Genomic DNA, 20,535 nt, shown 5'->3' on the forward strand with positions numbered 1-20,535 from the left:
GTCCAGGGGCACGAGGAGAAATGTCGCCCAGGTCGTATTTGCTAAGGAGCAGAGTTTAGGGAATCGGCAATTTCATGTGCATGTGTTTTCCAATCGAGCCCCTTTTGGGGGATTTTTTTTTTTTGGCGGCTCCCTGCCACTACTACTTTTCTTCACTCCCAGACCCACTCCCTATACGGGCCATGAACACTCGTCACTCAGAAGCAATGGCTGTAGGAGTCTGAGGCGTCTGTGCGGTATCCGGGAGCCTTAAGGCCCAGAGCCCGCGGCGCCTTCCGGGAGCCGTAGACCAGGCTCCGCCCTTCGCCCGCGCTTTCCGCACTGCGCATGTCCGGTTTTGTTCCCCTCCCCCCTCCGTCAGCAACGGGCCAAGAGGCGGTGGCGGCGGCGCCGGCGGCGGCGGCAGCGAAGGGGGCGGAGAGGGAGGAGCGCGGCGGGACGGGGCCTGGACCGCGCGTACTTCGGGCCGTGAGGTTCTCTCCGAGTCAGCGGTAGCAACAGCTGCCTCTGCAGCCACAGCAGCAGGTTTGCGTGAGGTGGGTCTGGACGCGGGGCCGTAACCCCTTGGGGGCACCACAGGCAACTGCGGGGCCTAGTGAGGGCCAGGGAACCGCGGCCTCTCTTAACAAAGAGTCGGCGGAGCTTCCAGGAAGCCGAGGCGCAGGGGCCCGGGGAGGGGTAGGAGTGCGGGACTGAAGACTCGAGGAGCCTTTCGAAGCCTCGTCGCCCTCCTACGGCTCCCGCTTCTCCCACAACTCTTAATGAGGCCCAGTTGGCGGCTTTACGGAGGCGGCGATCGCCCGTCCGGGAAGCGATTTGCAGGGTGCTGGGCTCCGGGAGGCATAGGCACGGGGAGGATTCTGACCCGAGCCAGCAGCAGTTAACAGATGCTAGTTTCCAGATCGGGGGACCTTCCAGGCCAAAGTTGCCAAATCTGAAGACAGTGAAAGGCATAGTCTGTGATCTTTGTGTAGCTTTGACTGTATCTGTGACTAGCATCAGCCTCCTCACAAAACTTTTCTGCTGCCTGCTAAAGAGCCTTTCTGATGTGGGTAAATAATTTATATGGAGTTGCAAGCTTAGGGCACCAATAATATAAGGAAGAAAGATCATACTTATCGAGACTTCGGGGGAATCGTAGCTTTCTTATCACCTTAGCGGAAGCTTTGCCCCCTCACCCCTTTGGGCGGTCATTCAGATTCCTCTGGCTTCCCATACATTTTGGTTTTTTGTGAATGATCTTTGTATATATCTATTTTCTGTATACACACCACCGAACTCCTAAAGAGCAGAGATTCTGTTTTAATTCGCTTTAACTTTCCAGAGCCAAGCCCAGTGGAAGGTCTTCCATACCAAAATTCATGTTTAGACTTTAAGTGGTTAAGGAAAAAAAATGTATGTTGTATTTTCCTGTACCCAGAAGAGACATACTCTGGCCTAATATGCAGTTCATTCACCCAAGAAATATTTTTGTTGATAACTTCTGTGTGCCTGTTCCCTACCTGTGTGCTTGATTTGTGACCCGACCCTCCTGAAACATTGTAGTGAGGGGAAGAGAGAAAACAAATATGTAAATTATACTGTATGTTAGAAGATGATTAATGCCTTAGGTGAAAAAAAAAATAAAGCTGAAGAGAGGAATGGGGGGATGTTGCATTTTTAAACAGCATGGTCAGGGAAGTGTTTACAGACAAGCTGATGTTTAAGCAGACTAGATAAGGAGGTGAGGGAGTGAGCCCATCTAGTTTCTGGAAGAATGATCCTTCCAGGCAGAGGAACCAGCAAGTATAAAGACCTTGAAGAGGACAATGCTGGCTTGTTAGAGGAACAGTTAGAAGACCAGCATGCTTGGAGTACTGTGAGCAAAAGGAGGAATTACTAGGAGATAAGGTCAGGGAGGGGAACAAGGCGTTGCAGGGAGCACCAACCAGGACCTTTTAGGCTGTTGTGAAGATTTCATTTTTCTTCTGCCTGAGATGGAAACTGAGAGTTTTGAGTAGGGGAATGGTAAGATCTGACCTACACTGTTAATAATTTAGTGCAGTTTGTGGAAGAGTACAGTTCTTTATGTTTTAGTTTTTATCGCATCTTTATGTAATCAGCTCTTAGTTTCTTTAAGCCAGCAGAGGGAAAAGAGATGCTTCCAAAACAAGTGTAATCTAGCATTTACTTATTTTGGCTTTAGAAGAATGTGTTGGAATTCTTGGGTTTTGTACAAATTCTTGCTAAAGAATCAGATTTATAGTGTGTGAGTTATTCTCAAGGCAGATTATTAGATAGAGTAGACGGTGATCAACTGTCACTAGAAATCTTTCTCCTACTCCAAAAACACAATGATAATGAAAAAGTAACATTTTATAATCATTAGTTTTTAGTCCACTATTCTTAAAGTCATTTGTATCTTATTTTCCACCATTTCTCAAAACATAAACTAGCCAAATTGTCTTCCTTGTGTTCCTACACTTATTCTAATTTCCTAGACTTTGCTGTTTCTAGCTTTCCTCCTTGCATCATACTTCTTTACTCAGCTTATATCTTTCTGTGTTAAAAAAAAAAACCAAAAAACAAAAACTTAATCTTCTGGGTTCTAGCTCTCTTTTGAAGCCTGTCCCCATTTGTCAACTTGTAGTGATCTCTGACATCTTCAGTGTCATGTGGCACCAAGGTATGGAATCTCTAAGTCGAAAGAAACTTGAGAAGTCTTAACTTGATATTCTGCATTAACCAATGGAGAGATTGATTTCTGGAAAGAAAAAAAAAATGATAAAACATGACAGCTAGTACACATTGTGCACCATTTGCCAAGCTTTGTTCCAGGTGTATTTTTGTGTGTGAATTCAGTTTTTCACACCAACCCTATGAAGTAGGTGATAGTCTCACCATCTTATAGATGAGGAAAGTAAGGCCAGAGAAGCTGAATAACTTCCATGAAGTTCGCATCAAGTTAGCTGGCAAAGCCAGTGTTTAAACGTAGGCAGCTTGGCTCCACGGTCTGTGCTGCTTTACTGTGCTGTTAAGATTTTCTACTAAATCACATTTTAGTGCCTAAAACAGTACCAAGCAGGTATTGATACTTTATGCTGTTCTTAATTTTTCTGGTTGGCCAAGTTGTGAATCTCCCTAGGTCTCCTATACGTTGAATAAACATGAATGATGAGTATATTCTCTGGAAAACAGAAGAGGAAAAAAAAAAGAATAAGCCATAGAGTTTGTGACATGGAGCTGGAGAGAGAAAAAAAGAACACAGATAGTTTTGAATAGATGTTGGGTGTTTTAAGACTAGAATAGGAGTTTAATGAAGGAAGTAGCTTTTCTCTGGGAAATTATATTCATGTCATAGTTCTAGGAGTTGGTATTTGAGATGGGCGTTGAAGGATAGGACTCTGGCAGATAGATAAAATGAGAGATCTGGTGGGAACAGAATGCAGGGAGAAGGAAGAGCATTTACCAGAGTGCACGTAAAGCACATTGCCACAGCGGAGAGTCTCATTCCAGCCTGATGGAGTAACTGGAGAGCTGTTGAAGGGAATGACAGGATCAGAAGTGTATGGCCAGAAGGTGAGGGGTCAGGGTCTGGAGAAACCCCGAAAGAGGTTTGAGTGCTCACCTCCTTTGAGTGTGACTTTCCCTAGTTCCAAAATATTAACAAACACCTGCCAAAAGAGGTGGGAATTCTTATTTTCTCTTAGTGCTATTTATTTCTGAACCACTGTTACTTCATTTAATACTTTACCTCATAGGGCTATTTCCCTCACTTCTTGTAGGTTAAGGAAGGGAGAGATGTTGTCCCTCAGTACCGGGCACAAAACAGAAAGTGATTATTGGTCTACATAAAACATGTTTGTTATTTCTAAGACCCAACTCACATTGCTCTCTTTAAAGCAAATGCTCATACATTTTGCTTATGGTTTTATTAGCTAAATCTTTTCGAAGTAAATGTTTTATTTTTAAAAAGCACTATTTTTTAAAGAGAAAAAATGTAACTGAAATTTCACAAGTATATTTGCATTTTAGAGTAGAAGCTGAGGTCTGGACAGCATCATTCTCCCTCATAAACCAGATAAAATAACAGTCTAAAAATACATGTGTGGTTGAATTCTGATTCTTTGATTTTCAAGCGTTTTTTTTTTTAACTATTGTAAAATAACACATGAAAAATCGAAACCATTCTCAAGTGGGCAGTTCACGGACGTTAAGCACATCCACATTGTTTCGCTACCATCTGCACCATAGTGTCCACAGAACTTTCACGTTAGAAAACTGAAACTCTCCCCCCATTAAGCAGTAACTCCCCATCCTCTCTCCTCCTAATTCCTGGCAGCCACCCTTCTACTTTGCCTCTGAGTTTGACTAAGTACCTCATGTAAGAGGAATCATACCATATTTGTCCTTTTGTGACTGGCTTCTTTCTCTTATTTATTTCTGGCTGGACTAGGTCTTCGTTGCTGTGTCCAGGCTTTCTCTGATGGCGAGGGCTGCTCCAGTTGAGGTGTGTGGGTTTCTCACTGCGATGGCTTCTCTTCTTGCAGTTCCCAGGCGCTAGGCACAAGGGCATAGTGGCCTCAGGGCATGTGGAATCTTCCCGGACCTGAGATCGAACTTGTGTCCCCTGCACTCGCTGGTGGATTCTTATCCTCTGTACCACCAGGGAAGTCCAGCTTATTTCCTTAACTTGACGTCCTTAAGTCTCATCCACGTTGGTAGCATGTGTCAGAATTTTCTTCCTTTTTAAGTCTGAGTACTATTGCTATATATTTATCTTGCCACATTTAGTTTATTCATCCATCTGTAGACACTTGGGTTGCTTCCACCTTTTGTCTTGTGAATAATGCTACTTGGAACATGGGTATAACAAATGTCTGTCCCTGTTTTCAGTTCTTTTGGGTATGTACTCAGGGGAAGAAATGCTGTATCATATAGTTCTATGGTTAGTTTTGTAAGAAGCCACTATAAAGGGAGCTTTGAGAAGACCCATGAATGGTGGACTACATTAATAATATCCTCACTATGTTTTGACTTCCTTATTAACTGTTGAGTAGATTTCTCTTCTCTAGTGTTTGCCTAGAGAATGCAAATTACTTTTCATAGACTTATAACCTAAGCAGAGGAGGGCTCATTAAAAAAAAAAAAAAAGATAAAACCAAATAGAGATTAGGTTGGCCATCTTGTGCTTCTTATATCTGCTACAGTCCCTCAGACCTCTGATTGTTGAGGACCCGTAGCCATACACATGGACCAATAGTAGGAAAACTGTTCAAGAAAGTAAAAATCAGTGGTGTCTGAGGATGACCTGCTCAGATTTCATCAGGACAGCTGGTTGGCTACATAAGCAAGGCTTGTAATAACAGGAGATGATGGGTTTCACAGATACTGGGATGAAGTTTGAAGAACCTGATATTTATCCATTCAAGGAAAACTTTTTGAGTACTGTATACACCAGGCACTAAAGGTACTACTATGTTGGACAAAACAAGAAAGTCCTTGCCCACATGGCGCTGACATTCTAGTCAGTGGGCTGCAGAAAGCACAGTTGTTTGGCATTGCTGAAGACAGTTAATTGGGGAACATGGGCAGTGTGACCTAGATCACACTAGTGAAAGGTGTGGGGGCACTTAAGGGTTCTCAGTCTTTGGGATGACCCACATCTTGGAAGAGTTAAAGTATTGCATATTTTTAAGCTATTAAGCAACTCTCACCTGCCCAAGGTCATGCTGCTTGCCTGTCTGCAGAAGTTGAATTTTTAAAACCGAGTATTTATTTCTCTTGTAATTTGAGCCCTTTGGTTATTTAGTGGGATTAATTTATGCCCATCCTCTTCTCCTGTCCTCAGCCTAGGGGGAAGTGTTATTTACTCCCTGTTAAAGGTTTTGGTCTTTTCTCTTCAGCTCTCGGCAACACCTTGTTCCTGTGATTTTTCCTGTCTTCCTAAATCTTCAGTTTGTTCTATTTGTGTTGGCCTTTCCTCTCTAGCATATAAACATGGTTAGATGTCTTCCTTAAACAAAAAGCAAAATTCCTCTAGTTAACATCTCACACTCTCTTTCACATTGTTAAACGGCCTAGAAAGTAATCTGTACTCCTCTTGGCCTTGTCTTCACCCTCTACCCCTTACCGATCACCACTTAACTTTTTCCCTACTGCTTCAACAGGGGCTTTTCAGTTCCTCCCCCCCCCACGCCCCCCACGCCCCCACGCCCCCCCCCCGCCCCCACACCCCCGCCCCCGCCCCCATCTCCTCTTTTCTTATTAACATTGAACATTTCTTTCTGCTTGTAAAACTTAGCACCATCTATGTCACTGTTCTCTGCTACCCTCTCTCTCTCTTCTTTGTCAGGTTTTCACGTGAGCTTCTCATCCCAATCCTTCCTAAGTATGGACCTCCACTAACACCTCTTTTCTCGCTCTCTCTGCCCTCTCTGCTGGCTTATCTACATCAGTAACCTCAAATGCAGGTATCTTGTGTGGGACCTATAACTCCTTCACAGATCTCTCTCTGCAGTTACAGACCTTACTTGCCAGCTATCCTGAGTGCTCCCATAAGTGCTGTGAACTGATCTCACTTTCTACCTGCTTCTCCACCCATGACTTTTCTGGGTTTCCATCTCTGTTAATGGCACCATCATTCACCCAATCTGTAAAAGCCAGAACCCTCCAAAATTATTCTAGACTCTTTCTTCCTCCTCAGCTTCCACGTCTGATTTGGTCATTCTCCCCAGTTGATTCTTCCTCATAAATACCTCAGTATAACATCAGATCTACACTCCACCCTTCCTCATAGCCACTTCCTTAGTTTTGTAGTACCTTGATGTGGTTTATCTGCATTTTTATGATAATATCCTAACCACTTTCCTTTGTCCCAACTTTTCATGCCATCTCTCATCTGATCTCTCTAAAATGGTGATCCAAAACATGTCCCCTTTTTTGCTTAAAATTAATGATTCCTTACAGCTGGCAGAGTGTATTTTTGCATGGTGTATTCTTAGCATAGTATACCAACCCTGTATCTGGGCCCTGTTTGTCTTTCTGAACATGTGCCCTGCAGCTTTCCCAAATGTCTTAGAGAACTCTAGCTGCACTAAACTATTTCCAGCCCTCTGTGGTAGCATTTACAGTGCCTTTGATCTAAACTTCTGTCTCTGACACTTCTTCCCTGGTCTAGTGCCTCTTCAGGTTTAAAAAGTTGACACCACTGTCATCTCCAGAAAAACTGCCTTGTCCCCCATTCATGGTAGGTTGGGTACTCTTCTCCTGGGCCATCGATGAATGCGCTTTGTGTAATACCTCTACACATCATTTCTTTTTGTAAGCTGCCTAAAACTCACTGAATTCCTTGAGAATGGGACTCTATCTTTTCATCGATGAATGCCCAGCACCCAATACAGTGCCTGAACTTTCTCAACAGGCTTTCAATAAGCCATGAGATTGTTCATGTAATTCTTAAAATCTACCAACGTTTGTTTTTTCCATCCTTCCTTTACCTATTTCAATGGCTTGTTTATTATTAGCCTTTTATTATGCATTATATACACAGGAAAAGGGATAAAATTCAGAATCTATAATTTAATGGATTAATTATTAACAGCCTCTTATTATGTATTATATACACTAGGAAAAAGGTTAAAATTCAGAATCTGTAATTTTTGTTGCTTAGGAACAGCTCTTGGAAGGCCAGGCTCACAGATTGGTTAAACAGTACTCTCAGATGCTAAAATTTTCTGGCTTGTAAATCTTCTAACTAAATATCATCTCACTAGAACTATATTGATTCCTCTTAAGGGATTCCAGAAGAAGGCAGGAAATGGTCTTAATTATGTTTGAGTAAGCTATTGCTTATTAAATGCTTACTCGAACCATGAATATTTTCTACGAAAGGTCCAAAATGAGTAAAGACAGTCCCTACCTGGAACTAAGGGTAGAGATTGACATAGCATAAATCAAATTTAATACTAAACAGACTGAACTAAGTACTGTGTAACAGCAATAAAACAAAACCAGTGAGCGGGGTATAGAGCCAGAAGAGCAGAGCATATTGTTCCTGTTCCTAGTCACTTGAACAGTGCCATCGTAAAAAGCAGTTTTTGCAACTCTTTTCTCACTGACTTCAGAGTCTTTTATAAAAATATACACTTTTCTTATTAGTGGTAAACTTTAATACAGAGAAAAAAAGTAAAATTCAAATAATTGGTATTAACATTTTGATAAATAGCCCTCCAGCTATCTTGGTACAGGTAACATATTTTTATGTTGAATCATACCACCGACCTTGTTTTATGCCCTTATCATGTTATCAGTGTATAATGGACACTTTTCCATAAATGTGAAACTTAAAATGCACTTTCCCTTTGATAAGCAGTTGTGTTTTTAAAAATTGAGCCTAAGGAAATAATGTATGGACAAAGATATATGATAATTTCACAACTTAAAAAAAAAAGAAACAGAAGTAGAGAAATGTATTTATTGACATAGTCATGTGTATCATAAGGTGAAGAAATCGGTAAAACAATTTGTAGAGTATGGTTTCAGTTTTGATCTTAAATTGTGTGTGTGTATACACATATGCATAGAAAAAATAGCAAAATATATCAGCAAAATTATGTATCTGGGAGAGGAGTTTCAGGTAGTGTTAAATTTTGGTCTTTTTTGCTTTCTGAGTTTTCTGGTATTCCGTGAAACTTAGGTAACTTGTTTCATTAAAAAATCATTTTTTGAAACCAAGGCTACTAAGATAAAAAATTTTATTTTTAAATGAGTTTGATTGATGCTCAGGAAATTTCTTTGTAATCTTTAACAGAAGGCTAACTGAAAAAGATATTCAACTGGCAATCAAATCTTTTTGAAGGGTATGATATAAAATACTGAATTCCTCTTCAGATTGAAATCTCAGTAAAATAAATTATGCTGTCTTCAGTGTTTCAGAAAATGTGACTGTTTCAGGGGAAGAGGAAGGGAGCTCAAGAGGGAGAGGTGTGTATGTGTGTGTAAAAGTATGACTGATTCCCAGAGAGAAAGGGGGCTCAAGATGGAGAGGAGAGTGTGTGTGTGTGTGTGTGTGTGTGTGTGTGTGTGTGTGTGTGTAAAATTATATCGATTCACATTGCTGCACAACGGAAACCAGCAATTTTGTGTACAACTTTACACAAAATTGTAAAGCAGTTATCCCCCAATTTAAAAATGTATATCAAAAAAAAGAAAATGTGACTGTTTTATTAAGGTTAGCATATTGCATATCTGAAGTCCAAAGTTTAAATTTTTTTAATTGAAGTATAATTGATTTACAGTGTTGTGCCAGTCTTTTTTCTTCCAAAATTGAAATTTTAATTGAGAGGCAAATGTTTAAAATTGTAGGTAAAGGTTGGAAGAGACATAAACATCAGTGGGCTGCTCACTTTATATAAAGTTAAATTTGTACATGTGTCTTGTTCCTAACAGATCAGTCACTGACACCATGAACTGGAATAAAGGTGGCCCCGGCACTAAGAGGGGCTTTGGCTTTGGCGGCTTCGCCATCAGTGCTGGGAAGAAGGAGGAGCCGAAGCTCCCGCAGCAGTCCCATAGTGCCTTTGGGGCAGCCAGCTCTGCCTCTGGCTTTGGAAAGTCGGCTCCACCACAGCTCCCTTCTTTCTACAAAATTGGTTCTAAACGGGCCAACTTCGATGAAGAAAATGCGTAAGTGGTAATAATATCTGGTAATTTAGCAAGGTTAGTCTTTGAGGTATTCATTCCATCAAAAAAACTGAAGCAGAAAAACCATTTGTTTCTCAAATAATAACACGACTTCTTAAATTGGTTATCTCACTGAATTGCATTGTTCTTAACGAGTTAAATTGTTACATTCACTCATTCATAAGGAATATAGTACTCATGTGGTACTTTATTTTTCCTTGTTCCAAAACAGATTTGAGGCCATTGAAACCTAAATATGGCTTAAGTGTTTTATTTAAAATTAAATTATTTAATTTACATGGGTTTTAATGTTCTTCACTGAAGTTTTTTATTTACAGCATAGAAGTTGTTTGGTAAACACAGGCAGTTGTCAGAACTGGTAGAGACATAGTTTAACTCAACACTGAACTCCTTAAAACTGTTACAGACTGTTGCGTTGTAACATCTTATAGTGGTAGGAAAATCTCAGATTTTTGCTCACAGTTCTCAGGAACCATATTTACCAGTTACCTTTTCTAACTTGATTGTGTAATAAGGTGATTGTTGAAAAGCTGGGGTTTGAAAGTTTGAGCTCTAATTCTTTACAGATTTTAAGGTTTTTTTTTTTGCCAGGTCTAAAGAAATCTTGTACTGCTATCATTCTAGCCTGGTCATTACGCTGTTGAGTTTTTTTTTTTTTTTTAAACCCTCAGGATCACAGTTTTTAAAGTATTTAGCAGCATTTAAAAAAATTGGTATACTATTTAGCAGTTAAGTTCATAAGTAAGTGTTTAAGATTCAGCAAAGTCCAGGATCATTATTCTAGAGACCAGTTTACCAGCTCAGGGATGCATTAAATGAATCTACTGTATAAATAAATACGCATTTGTGTGTGTGTGTATAGAATATAAGAATGGTTAGAGCTTTTAAAATGAAGACTTGAAATGCTTTGAAGTTTAGGCTGTAGTTTTGATCTCTTTAATATTCTGTTGTATTACTCTTTCATTTAATTCTGGGATAAACTCTAAACAGTATTTTTGTTTTGTTTTAGTGTATAGCTATATCGATATTCTTTTCTGGGATATCTGTTAGAGGGAAAGTGGTACTTTTTCCAGATGTTGAAGTTGTTTCTGAATACTTAACATAGTATGGTGAGGAAGTGTGGTTCATGTACAATGTTATATAAGTTTTGAGTGTTCAACAGAGTGATTCACAGTTTTTAAAGGTTATACTCCTTTTATAGTTATAAAATATTAGCTATATTCTTGAGCATTTATTTTCAATTCTAGAAGTTTTTTTGTTGGTTCTTAGAAAATAGCCCAGAACTTTTTAAGAAAATCTCTAGCCTTATGAATTTAATCTCTCTTTAAAGTGTGGTGAAGAATAAACTAGGCTTCTGATATTTCATACAAAAGTATTTTTTCCATAGCATATGCTTTAATATTTGCTGTATCTATTCAACAGTGATATGCTGTTGATAATTTTGTATTGGAAACCCATCCCTTTTGACAGAACTAGAAATGTAATTTTTAATAGACACTACTGAAATGGAGAATCTGCTGTGTTTTTTTTGCAGTATTAGAATTTGGCATATATCAAGTGATACTTAATAATTGGGTCCTAAGCCAAAGGACCAAAATCTCTTAATGGTAACATACACCATAATAAAAATTTTGTTAAAGATTCACCCACCCCCAAATTAAACATTCACTTTATCAATCATGCATCTTAATTTTCAGATATTTTGAAGATGAGGAAGAAGATTCTAGCAACGTTGATTTACCTTACATTCCTGCTGAGAACTCACCTACCCGCCAGCAATTCCATTCCAAGCCAGTAGACTCTGACAGTGATGATGATCCCTTAGAGGCATTCATGGCTGAAGTGGAGGCAAGTATCAACTCTGTTACGTTAACATTTTTAGCAATTAGAAACAGGTCAAATTAATCTAGTGCTTTAGTCCTCAGACAGAGTGTGTTCATTGGCCCTGTGTTGAGAGAATTTTGCTCTTGTATTCCGTAGTTTGTTAAATATCCTTCCATGGCCCTGTAGCATTTTCAGAGATGATTGATGCCTAGGAATTTAAACTGTAACCCTTGAACATAGTGGCTCAAGAGTGCGTGTGTGTGTGTGTGTGTGTGTGTGTGTGTGTGTGTGGTGTGTTTTATTTTAATAATTCTTGGTATAGTCTTAAATGGATACTATCTTACTCAATCTAGCTTTTATTGAATACATATTTAAGGTAATTAAACTTAAGCAATTTGCTAAAATTACACATTCTGTATTCAGTATTTTTGGTGTTTGTGCTAAAATTACACATTCTGTATTCAGTATTTTTGGTGTTTTGTTTCTTTTTATCCATGTTCGTGACCTTGCTATAGAAATTGAGGCTTGTGACCTCTTCCTCCTTAAAACTCTTCTCACTAGGCTTTTTGTGATTTTGTATTTTGTTCTTTTCTCCCATGTCTCTGACTTTTCTGTTTAATTACTTTGTATTATGAAAAATTTCAAACACATAAAGTAGAATAATAAGATGAGTTCCCATGTACCCTTCACCCGGCTTTATCAGGTAACACTGTGGCCAGTCTTTTGTTATCTGACACCTCCCACCCCCTTTTACATTATTTAAAGTAAATCTCCAACATAACATTTCATCTATTGGTGTTTCTATGTCTTTAGCTCTTAAAAAACAACTACCATATGATTACACCAAAAAAAAAAACCCCTTACCTAGCCATGTGACTGTTATCTGTCATTCTTGTGATTCTCGTCCAATTTCTCATATGATGTTTCTCCTGCAGTTCTCTTTATTAACATGCTATCTTCAGGCTTTATACATTCCTTTATAATAATAAAAATTCCTTAGTGACCTCACCCACTTCCAAAATTAACTTCTGTGTGAATAAATTAATATCTTTAGATCCATAGTCTCTCTTTAGTTTCAGCTCTGCTTTTCTAGAAACATATTGGCCATTTTTACATGAATGTGTCCCCCTGGTCACTTTAACTTTTTTTTTTTTTTTTGGCCCCAATAAACAGCATGTGGAATTTTAGTTTCTTAACCTGGGATTGAGCCCTGGCTCTCCACAGTGAAAACACAGTCCTAACCACTGGACTGCCAGAAAATTCCCACACTGGCTTTAATTTCTTCCTTTAAATAGCCCCTCTTTTTTTTTTTTTTTCAATTTTATTAAGGTATAGTTGATTTACAGAGTTGTGTTAATTTCTTCTGTACAGCAAAAAGTGACTCAGTAATTGACTGAAAAATTCCATGTACAGAGGAGTCTGGCCGGCTATAGACCATGGGCCCACAAAGAGTCAGACGCAACTGAGCATAGCACACAGCACATATACTCATCAAAGATACTGGCCTGTACTTTTATTTTTTGGTAGTGTCTTTGTCTGGTTTTGGTTTCAGGGTGATAGTGGCTTCATAGAATGTCTTTGGGAGAAGGCAATGGCGACCCACTCAAGTACTCTTGCCTGGAAAATCCCATGGGTGGAGGAGCCTGATAGGCTGCAGTCCATGGGGTCGCTAAGAGTCGGACATAATTGAGCGACTTCACTTTTACTCTTCACTTTCATGCATTGGAGAAGGACACGGCAACCCACTCCAGTGTTCTTGCCTGGAGAATCCCAGGGACGGAGGAGCCTGGTGGGCTGCCGTCTATGGGGTCACACAGAGTCGGACACGACTGAAGCGACTTAGCAGCAGCAGCAGAATGTCTTTGGGAGTGTTCCTTCCTCTTTGGTCTTTTGGAAGAGTTTGGGAAAGATCAGTGGAAGTTCTTTGTGTTTTTGGTAGAATTCCCCAGTAAAGCTGGTCCTGGACTTCTGTTTGTAGGGAGTTTTTTACTTATAGATTTTATTTAATTTCTAGTGTTTGGTTTGTTCAAGTTACCTGTTTCTCTCCTTCATTCAGTTTTGGTGGGCTGCATGTTTCTAGAAAGTTGTTTGTTTCTTCTAGGTTGTTGAATTTGTTGGCATCTAATTATTCATAGTATTCTCTTATGGCTTTGTTGTTGTTGTTATAGTTGTGATTTCTTCTCTTTCATTTCTTATTTGGGTTCTCTCTCTCTCTTTTTTTTTTTCTTTTTTGCTGTGTGGTATGTGGGATCTTAGTTCCCTGACCAGTGATGGAACCTGTACCCCCTGTATTGGAAGGCAGAGTCTTAGCTGCTGGACTGCTGGGGAAGTCCCCTCTTTTTTTTTTTCTAGTAACTGATCAAGCATGTTTATGACTTGCTTCATTTATTCCTCAGAATAACAAAAGTGAATAGGCAGAAAAACGATTTAAAAGTTCTTAACTGATAAAAGAAAAAACGGAACCCTAAGAGGAATCACTTCTCCAAACCACATTGGCACTGTGTGGCAGAGCTGGGATGCAGATCTAATTTTCCTTGGTTAGCAGTCCTGAGAACCAGCTCTTGTCCAGAACGTAGTGCTGCCTTCCTCTCCTCCCCTGCCAGGCTCTGTCAGTCTCTACAGTGTCTCTTGTGTCTGTTTCTGTCTCCATTATGGTCCTCTTCCCCTCTACCTTAACTCTTACTGGTCTAAATCAATTCTCTCCCTTCTTTAGGCTCTCTGCTCTCCTGTCCATGTCGTGTGCAGCTGCGGAGTAATTGGACTGAAGCATGCTTCTTGTCATGTTACTCCTCTTACTCGGAAACTGTCACTTCATTGGTTATGAAGTAAAGTCCTTCTAGATCTCTCAGTTACTTGTTACCTGAAGTCTTCAGCCAGAATTCATCTCTCCTCTAAGGAGGCAGGGGAGAAAAAGAATCCAGTAAAGATGTGGTTTTGTTTGGTGTACAATGCTTTTTAAAAACAGGAGCCAACATTTTTAAGATCCGCAGATTTTTTTTCTATAAGATCAGTCTCCTGAAAAGTGAAAAATGTGGCAAGACTAGGACTGCATTCTTGGGTGGCAGAAAACACGCTGCTGCTGACAAAGTAACTGCCTGCTTCGGGCAAGGCAGGCTTTTTCTACTTCGCCCATCAGTCCCTATTGTCTTCTTGACACTGAGGCCATTGCTTAGAGCCTTTTACCCTCATATTTGTGTTGTAATTTTCTTATAGTGGAGAAGTAGTTTTCCTGAGTGTGAGTCTGTTGTCAAATATCCAAAAATAAAACTCAGGGCTATGTGTTAAAAGAAAAATTAGAGGATGCTTCTTTAGAATATTCAGGGCCTCCTCTGGTGGCTCGGTAGTAAAGAGTCTATCTGCCAAGCAAGAGATGTGGGTTTGATTCCTCGGTCAGGCAGATCCGCTGGAGAGGGAAATAGCAACCCACTCCAGTACTGGCCTGGGACATCCCATGGACAGAGAAGCCTGGAGGGCTACAGTCCATGGGGTCACAAAGAGTCGGACACAACCTAGCAGCTAAACAAAAACAGCTTAGTAAAATGCAAGCAATACGTGTCTGTATCAGAAGAATAGAACTTTTCTTATCTTGGCTCACTTCATTCATTGTGTCCCACCTTTGATTTAGAATGTATTACTTTCCAAAGAGTGTATACCTAAAAAGTAGCAGAGCCAGGATTCAACTCCAAAGCCCATGTAAACTCCAAAGCCCATGTTCTTTTTGCTGTATCATTCAGCATCTGAGTTCTTGTGTTGTGTATTTCTGCATAATGCTTACCAGAACTACTCAGAACATACCTGTGCTTTGCAAGATGGTAGCAATTTTGTAAATACAGTGTGTTAAATGATTCTCTCTAGAAGTAAAGGCAATGGATAAATGGTTTGTTTTGTTTGAGATATCATATACATATTGGTTTAGGTTTCTTTTTAATCTTGATATATGGACGTTTCCCAAAGGACTGTGTTTGTCATTATTTTTTCAGATCCCTAGTGATGAATTAGAATAAAAATCAACTCTTGATTTTTTGAGATTTAAATTTAGATTTAATTTTTGGTAGTGCAAGCTGGCATAGCCCTTCTTGAGTAGGAGTATCCAAGAATGGTCCAGATTCTCTTGCTTGGAACTTCAAGTAGTTGAAGCTGTTTGGAGGTTAAATCTTTTTGATATAACATCATTCTTCCAGATATTTTCTGCAGTAGTATCCAAAGGCATTTTGCTGATTTTTGGACAGAGAGATTGGATGTTATCTGATCTTGAGGAGAGTGTTGTTGCCAAGGTATTGCATTAATCCAAATCAAAGAAGTCAGAAAAACTCACATTGCTTTACAACAAAAAAGAGTTAGCAGAATGTGTTTTAACCTTGGCAAAAAGTAGTTAATTCTTCTACCCTTGATTTTCATGTATATAAAGCAAAGAATTAATTTAGATCAATAATTATCAATTTGCTATATAAAAATTACCTATGAAAAATGGGAAAACTACATGTATTTAAGTCCACCCCAAAGGGTTCTGATTTAGTAGATTTATTTGTTGTCTTTCCATTGCTAAGTCGTGTCTGACTTTGCAGCCCCTGGACTACAGCATGCCAGGCTCCCCATCCTTCACTGTCTCCTGGAGTTTGTTCAAACTCATGTCCATTGTCAGTGATGCTGTCTGTCCAGCCATCTCATCCACTGTTGCCCGCTTCTCCTGCCCTCAGCTTTTCCCAGCATCAGGGTCTTTTCCAGTGAGTCAGCTTTTCCCACTAGGTGGCCAAAGTATTGGAGGTTCAGCATCAGTCCTTCCAATGAATATTCAGGGTTGATTTCCAGTAGGATTGATTGGTGGTCTTGCAATCCAAGGGACCCTTAAGAGTCTTCCCCAGCACCACAGTTCAGAACACCAGTTCTTGGGTGCTCTCAGCCTTCTTCATGGTCCAGCTCTCACATCTGTACATGACTATGGGAAAAGCCATAGTTTTGACTCTACGGACCTTTGTTGGCAACATGATGTTTCTGCTTCATAGCTTTCCTTCCAGGGAGGAAGCGTCTTTTAATTTCATGGCTGCAGTTTATTTAGTGCACGGTTTTTCAACCTAAGGGCATTTAGGGCTGGATAATTCTTTGGTGGGCTGTCCTGGGCATTGCAAGATGTTTAGAGGCATCTATGGCCTTCACCCACTGGATGTTAGTAACCGCTTCCCCCACCCCAAGTTGTGCCAACCAAAAAATGTCTCCTGATATTGCCAGATGTCCACGGAGGATAGAATCACCCAAGGCTCAGAACCACCTTTCTAGAGCCAGATACAGAAATCTGCATTTTTTTACTAGCCCCTTCCCTGGTGGCTCAGAGGGTAAAGCGTCTGCCTACAGTGTGGGAGACCCGGGTTCGATCCCTGGGTTGGGAAGATCCCCTGGAGAAGGAAATGGCAACCCACTCCAGTACTCTTGCCTGGAAAATCCCATGGACCAAGAAGCCTGGTAAGCTACAGTCCATTGGGGTCGCAAAGAGTCAGACACGATTGAGCGACTTCACTTTCACTTTGGTAATTATATCATTAACTCTTTGAAAAAAAAGTCAATCTAGCATTTTTGCTAATTTTTCTACACATGGTATATTTGCAGATAAAAACTGTGAAATCTGCATATATAGTCAAGTTTTTAGAACATGGGTATTTCTCTCTAAAAAATAGTTGTCAAAAAACAATTTGATTGCATCAAAGTGCAGTTGTCAAAATGCATAGCTAAAACTGTGATGGTACTTGTTTGAATCTAAAAATTCTTTATAAAGAAATTTTCCTTTCAGTGTTTTTAGTTGGTGATTGCATACGGCCTTTTGTTTCATTAGGATCAGGCGGCTAGAGACATGAAGAGGCTTGAAGAAAAGGACAAGGAAAGAAAAAACGTAAAGTAAGTTGTTTTCTTCTCCTTCAGAAAGGTTACATGAAAATTGCTACATTATTGCAAAGCCTGTTCCCCCAAAGTTTATAAAGAAAAATTAAACTACACAAATGTCCTGACTTAAAGTTATTACCTTAAATAATATTTCTGTAGGTAATAGAGATGACTGCATTTACAGTAATTAAAAAGCATTCTCTTTGGTATTCAACTGTAAATAGTTTTTAGTAACCACAAGAGCGAATTACACAGGGAAGCAAGAAAGCATCATTACTAGTTTGAGTTCATTTTTCTGAGTTTTGTCCCCATAACTAATATAAAATAGGCTTATGCATATGTGATTGATTTTTAAGATGTAACAGTAATTATATACAAAAACTATGTATATTATTAATAAATAATAAAACCTGATTTGAGAGTGACATGCTTTAGCAACTAGTCAGAGCTTGAAATACTTTATTTTCTAGGAAAGAGAATTCTCCTCTTTCCCTTGCTGAATATGCTTTTCTTAAGGCTTTTGCTACCAAGCGCAGGCAGGCAGGTTGGACTTTCCCCTCTGCTTGGCAATCAGTGCTCAGCCCCTCCCAAGGCTCCTGTGCCAGACGGAGGGTCTGCCCTCTCTTGGGTGCTTATTGTGTGTTGCGCTCCCTTCCAGCTCCCCTCCACTGGTGGTGTCGCTTGCCCTAGGAATAGCAAGTGCTCTAGAGTAGGCAGAAAGTCTGATTAAAAAGCAATGGTTGTGGGAATCAAGCAACTATACTTTTCATAGTTCCTGAGAGATGCAAGTGGTGAAGGTCCACTTCTCCACATGAACTGTTTTTAGTCCCAGATTTTAAAAAGAGTTGATGTAGTTTTTCTCTCTGTCCCTGAGGATTTTGGCTGAATGCAGTTACTCAGAGCTAAAAACTCTGGGGCACATTAAGGCAGTTGTGACCATCTTTAGTGTATACCAAATGCAGGTGTTCTTCTTGTTTCTGTTTTTTAATACAAAATCCTTTTCACAACTGCAGTGTGTTTGTTGTGTGGGATATACAAGGCTAGGGCCCTTGGGTATCTCTCTTCACAAGTTTTTCCTCCCTATATTCTTGTTAGTATTGATATATTTGATGTTTCTAGGGGTACCACATCATCCCATTCAAAAGAAATGCAAACTGCAGCTTATAGTGTGAAATCAGACACACATGGTGGATGGATGGCTTCCAGTGTGCTTACTGCTACTTTGTTATTGTTAGTGTTGAAAGTTCCTGTCCTGTATGGAATTCAACACTAATGTGCTATAAGTATGGAGCTGGGTATGTGGAACATTTGCAGGGAAGTTTGTTTCTCCGCTTGTTTTTCCAGGGGTATTCGAGATGACATTGAAGAGGAAGATGACCAAGTGAGTTCCTATGCAGTATTTCTATCTTTTACTCTCACCCCACAAAGTCTGTCCTGGGGACAAGCTAGAGCTTGTCTTGACTGAAATGGCCATTCCTGACATTCAGCAGGGAATGTCATTTGACTTGCTCCTTTTCTCCCTGTGTGACCAGTTGGTAATATAAAGATTCATGTGGCTTTCCCCCATGTTGAAGATGGAAATTTTGGTCAAGTACGATATCAAAAACAAAGATGAGCTTTACTCAGCCTGATTTTTTTTAATCCAAAATTAATGTTTATTCTGATAAATCAAGAAGTAGAATAGGGTGGGATCTATAGACAACCTCTAGTAACACCTAACCTTGACCTGTTTCTAAGGGTTCTGTTTGTGATTCTTGTGTTTCAAGATGGAACATTCATTAAATGACAGTCCTTTAGTATTTTTTTTCCCCATTCAGTTGTGGGATGGAGAGAAGGGACCCAGAGTGAGCCCTTTCTAGGTTGGTGACCCTTCTAATCAGTGTCAGCTTCCAAACTTGGATTGGTAAAGCCACAGCATGTGTTCCACAGCTCTCAGCAGGGTAGGTAGTAGACACTCCACCCCAGGAAGGCTGTGGAACTGACAGTTTTATAAGTCTTCTGTTAAGCAAGCTGAATCACTTTATGGTAGTAACTCATTTCCTCTGATTGTCCCTCTGAATACTGCTATTGTTAAAGGAATCATTGCTAGTAAGAGTCTTGTCTTACTGGGTAGGTATGTAAACTGTGCAGTCATCTGGTACGCTGTGCACACTAATTACAGGAGCAAAAATGTTCTGTTATACTTGGGTATGATTGTGATCTTGTGCTTTCCTGCAGGAAGCTTATTTTCGGTACATGGCAGAGAATCCAACTGCTGGTGTGGTTCAAGAGGAGGAGGAAGATAATTTGGAATATGATAGTGATGGAAATCCAATTGCACCTTCCAAAAAAATAATTGATCCTCTTCCTCCCATTGATCATTCAGAGGTACAGTATTTCTTGCTGAATTTGACTTTTCTTTCAAGCTGATGCAGTTTTCCTCAGCTTTAATATTTAGGTTTTCCCCATAGCAGAGTACTCCTCTGATTCGTACTCCTTATTGTGTCATGAGAATATTTCTGGGATTTTGTCGTATTTGCCAAGTGATTGAGTCAGAAGGTGGCTGAATGGCTGAGACTTTGTAGCCTGTACTGTTCAAGGCACAGCTGAGTCTCTTGCTCACATTCAGTTTTAGGTGAAGAATTTTTTTCAAGCAATTGTACTTGTTTTCCATACCATCACTTACCATCTTCCTTTCACTGTGGGTCCCTGGGCCTGCATTTGCTTTTTAATTGCTGTAAATCTTTACCATTTCTCCCAGATCTGGGGCAGATGAAAGGCTGTTCTTAAATCAGGAAAAGGAAATGAGGATATCATTGTACTCACTTGGGGGAAAAAATCAGTATTTCATCCAGGTTAAATATCAGACTAGAGCTTGCATACCCTGGTGATTCTAGATCTAGAGCAGTGGTTTTCAAAGTGTGGTCCAAGGACACCTAGAAGGATCTTTTCACGGAGTCTACAGAGTGAGAAGAATTTCCCTGGTGATGCTAAGATCATCTGTCTTCTCCACTGCGTCAGCGTTTGCACTAACGACTGGAAGCAGTGCTGGTAGGTTAGCCTGAATCGGGACAGCGGCGCCATTTGTCCAGTAGTCACTGCATTCTTCCCTGCGTGACTATCACAGGGCCGAAAATAAAAGCCAGCTTCACTTAAGAATGTCCTTGATGAAACAAT

At 40.0% G+C, this 20,535-nt stretch overlaps 1 protein-coding gene across 2 annotated transcripts in view; it reads left to right on the forward strand.

Moving 5' to 3' along the window:
* Positions 293 to 20,535, forward strand: part of DDX42 (DEAD-box helicase 42) — a 35,038-nt gene continuing 14,795 nt past the window's right edge. The window contains exons 1-6 of one of the 2 annotated variants that reach the window (XM_005693992.3): positions 293 to 536; positions 9,430 to 9,666; positions 11,382 to 11,532; positions 17,333 to 17,394; positions 18,724 to 18,760; positions 19,597 to 19,746. In XM_005693992.3, coding sequence (XP_005694049.1) covers positions 9,446 to 9,666; positions 11,382 to 11,532; positions 17,333 to 17,394; positions 18,724 to 18,760; positions 19,597 to 19,746 — 621 coding nt within the window. In that variant the 5' untranslated portion in view covers positions 293 to 536; positions 9,430 to 9,445. Of the gene's footprint in view, positions 537 to 9,429; positions 9,667 to 11,381; positions 11,533 to 17,332; positions 17,395 to 18,723; positions 18,761 to 19,596; positions 19,747 to 20,535 lie in introns of those variants that run through there. The other variant, XM_018065345.1, reaches the window with a different exon arrangement.

This window comes from Capra hircus, chromosome 19 (genome assembly GCF_001704415.2).
Source record: "Capra hircus breed San Clemente chromosome 19, ASM170441v1, whole genome shotgun sequence".
In the NCBI taxonomy this organism is placed as follows: Eukaryota; Metazoa; Chordata; class Mammalia; order Artiodactyla; family Bovidae; genus Capra; species Capra hircus.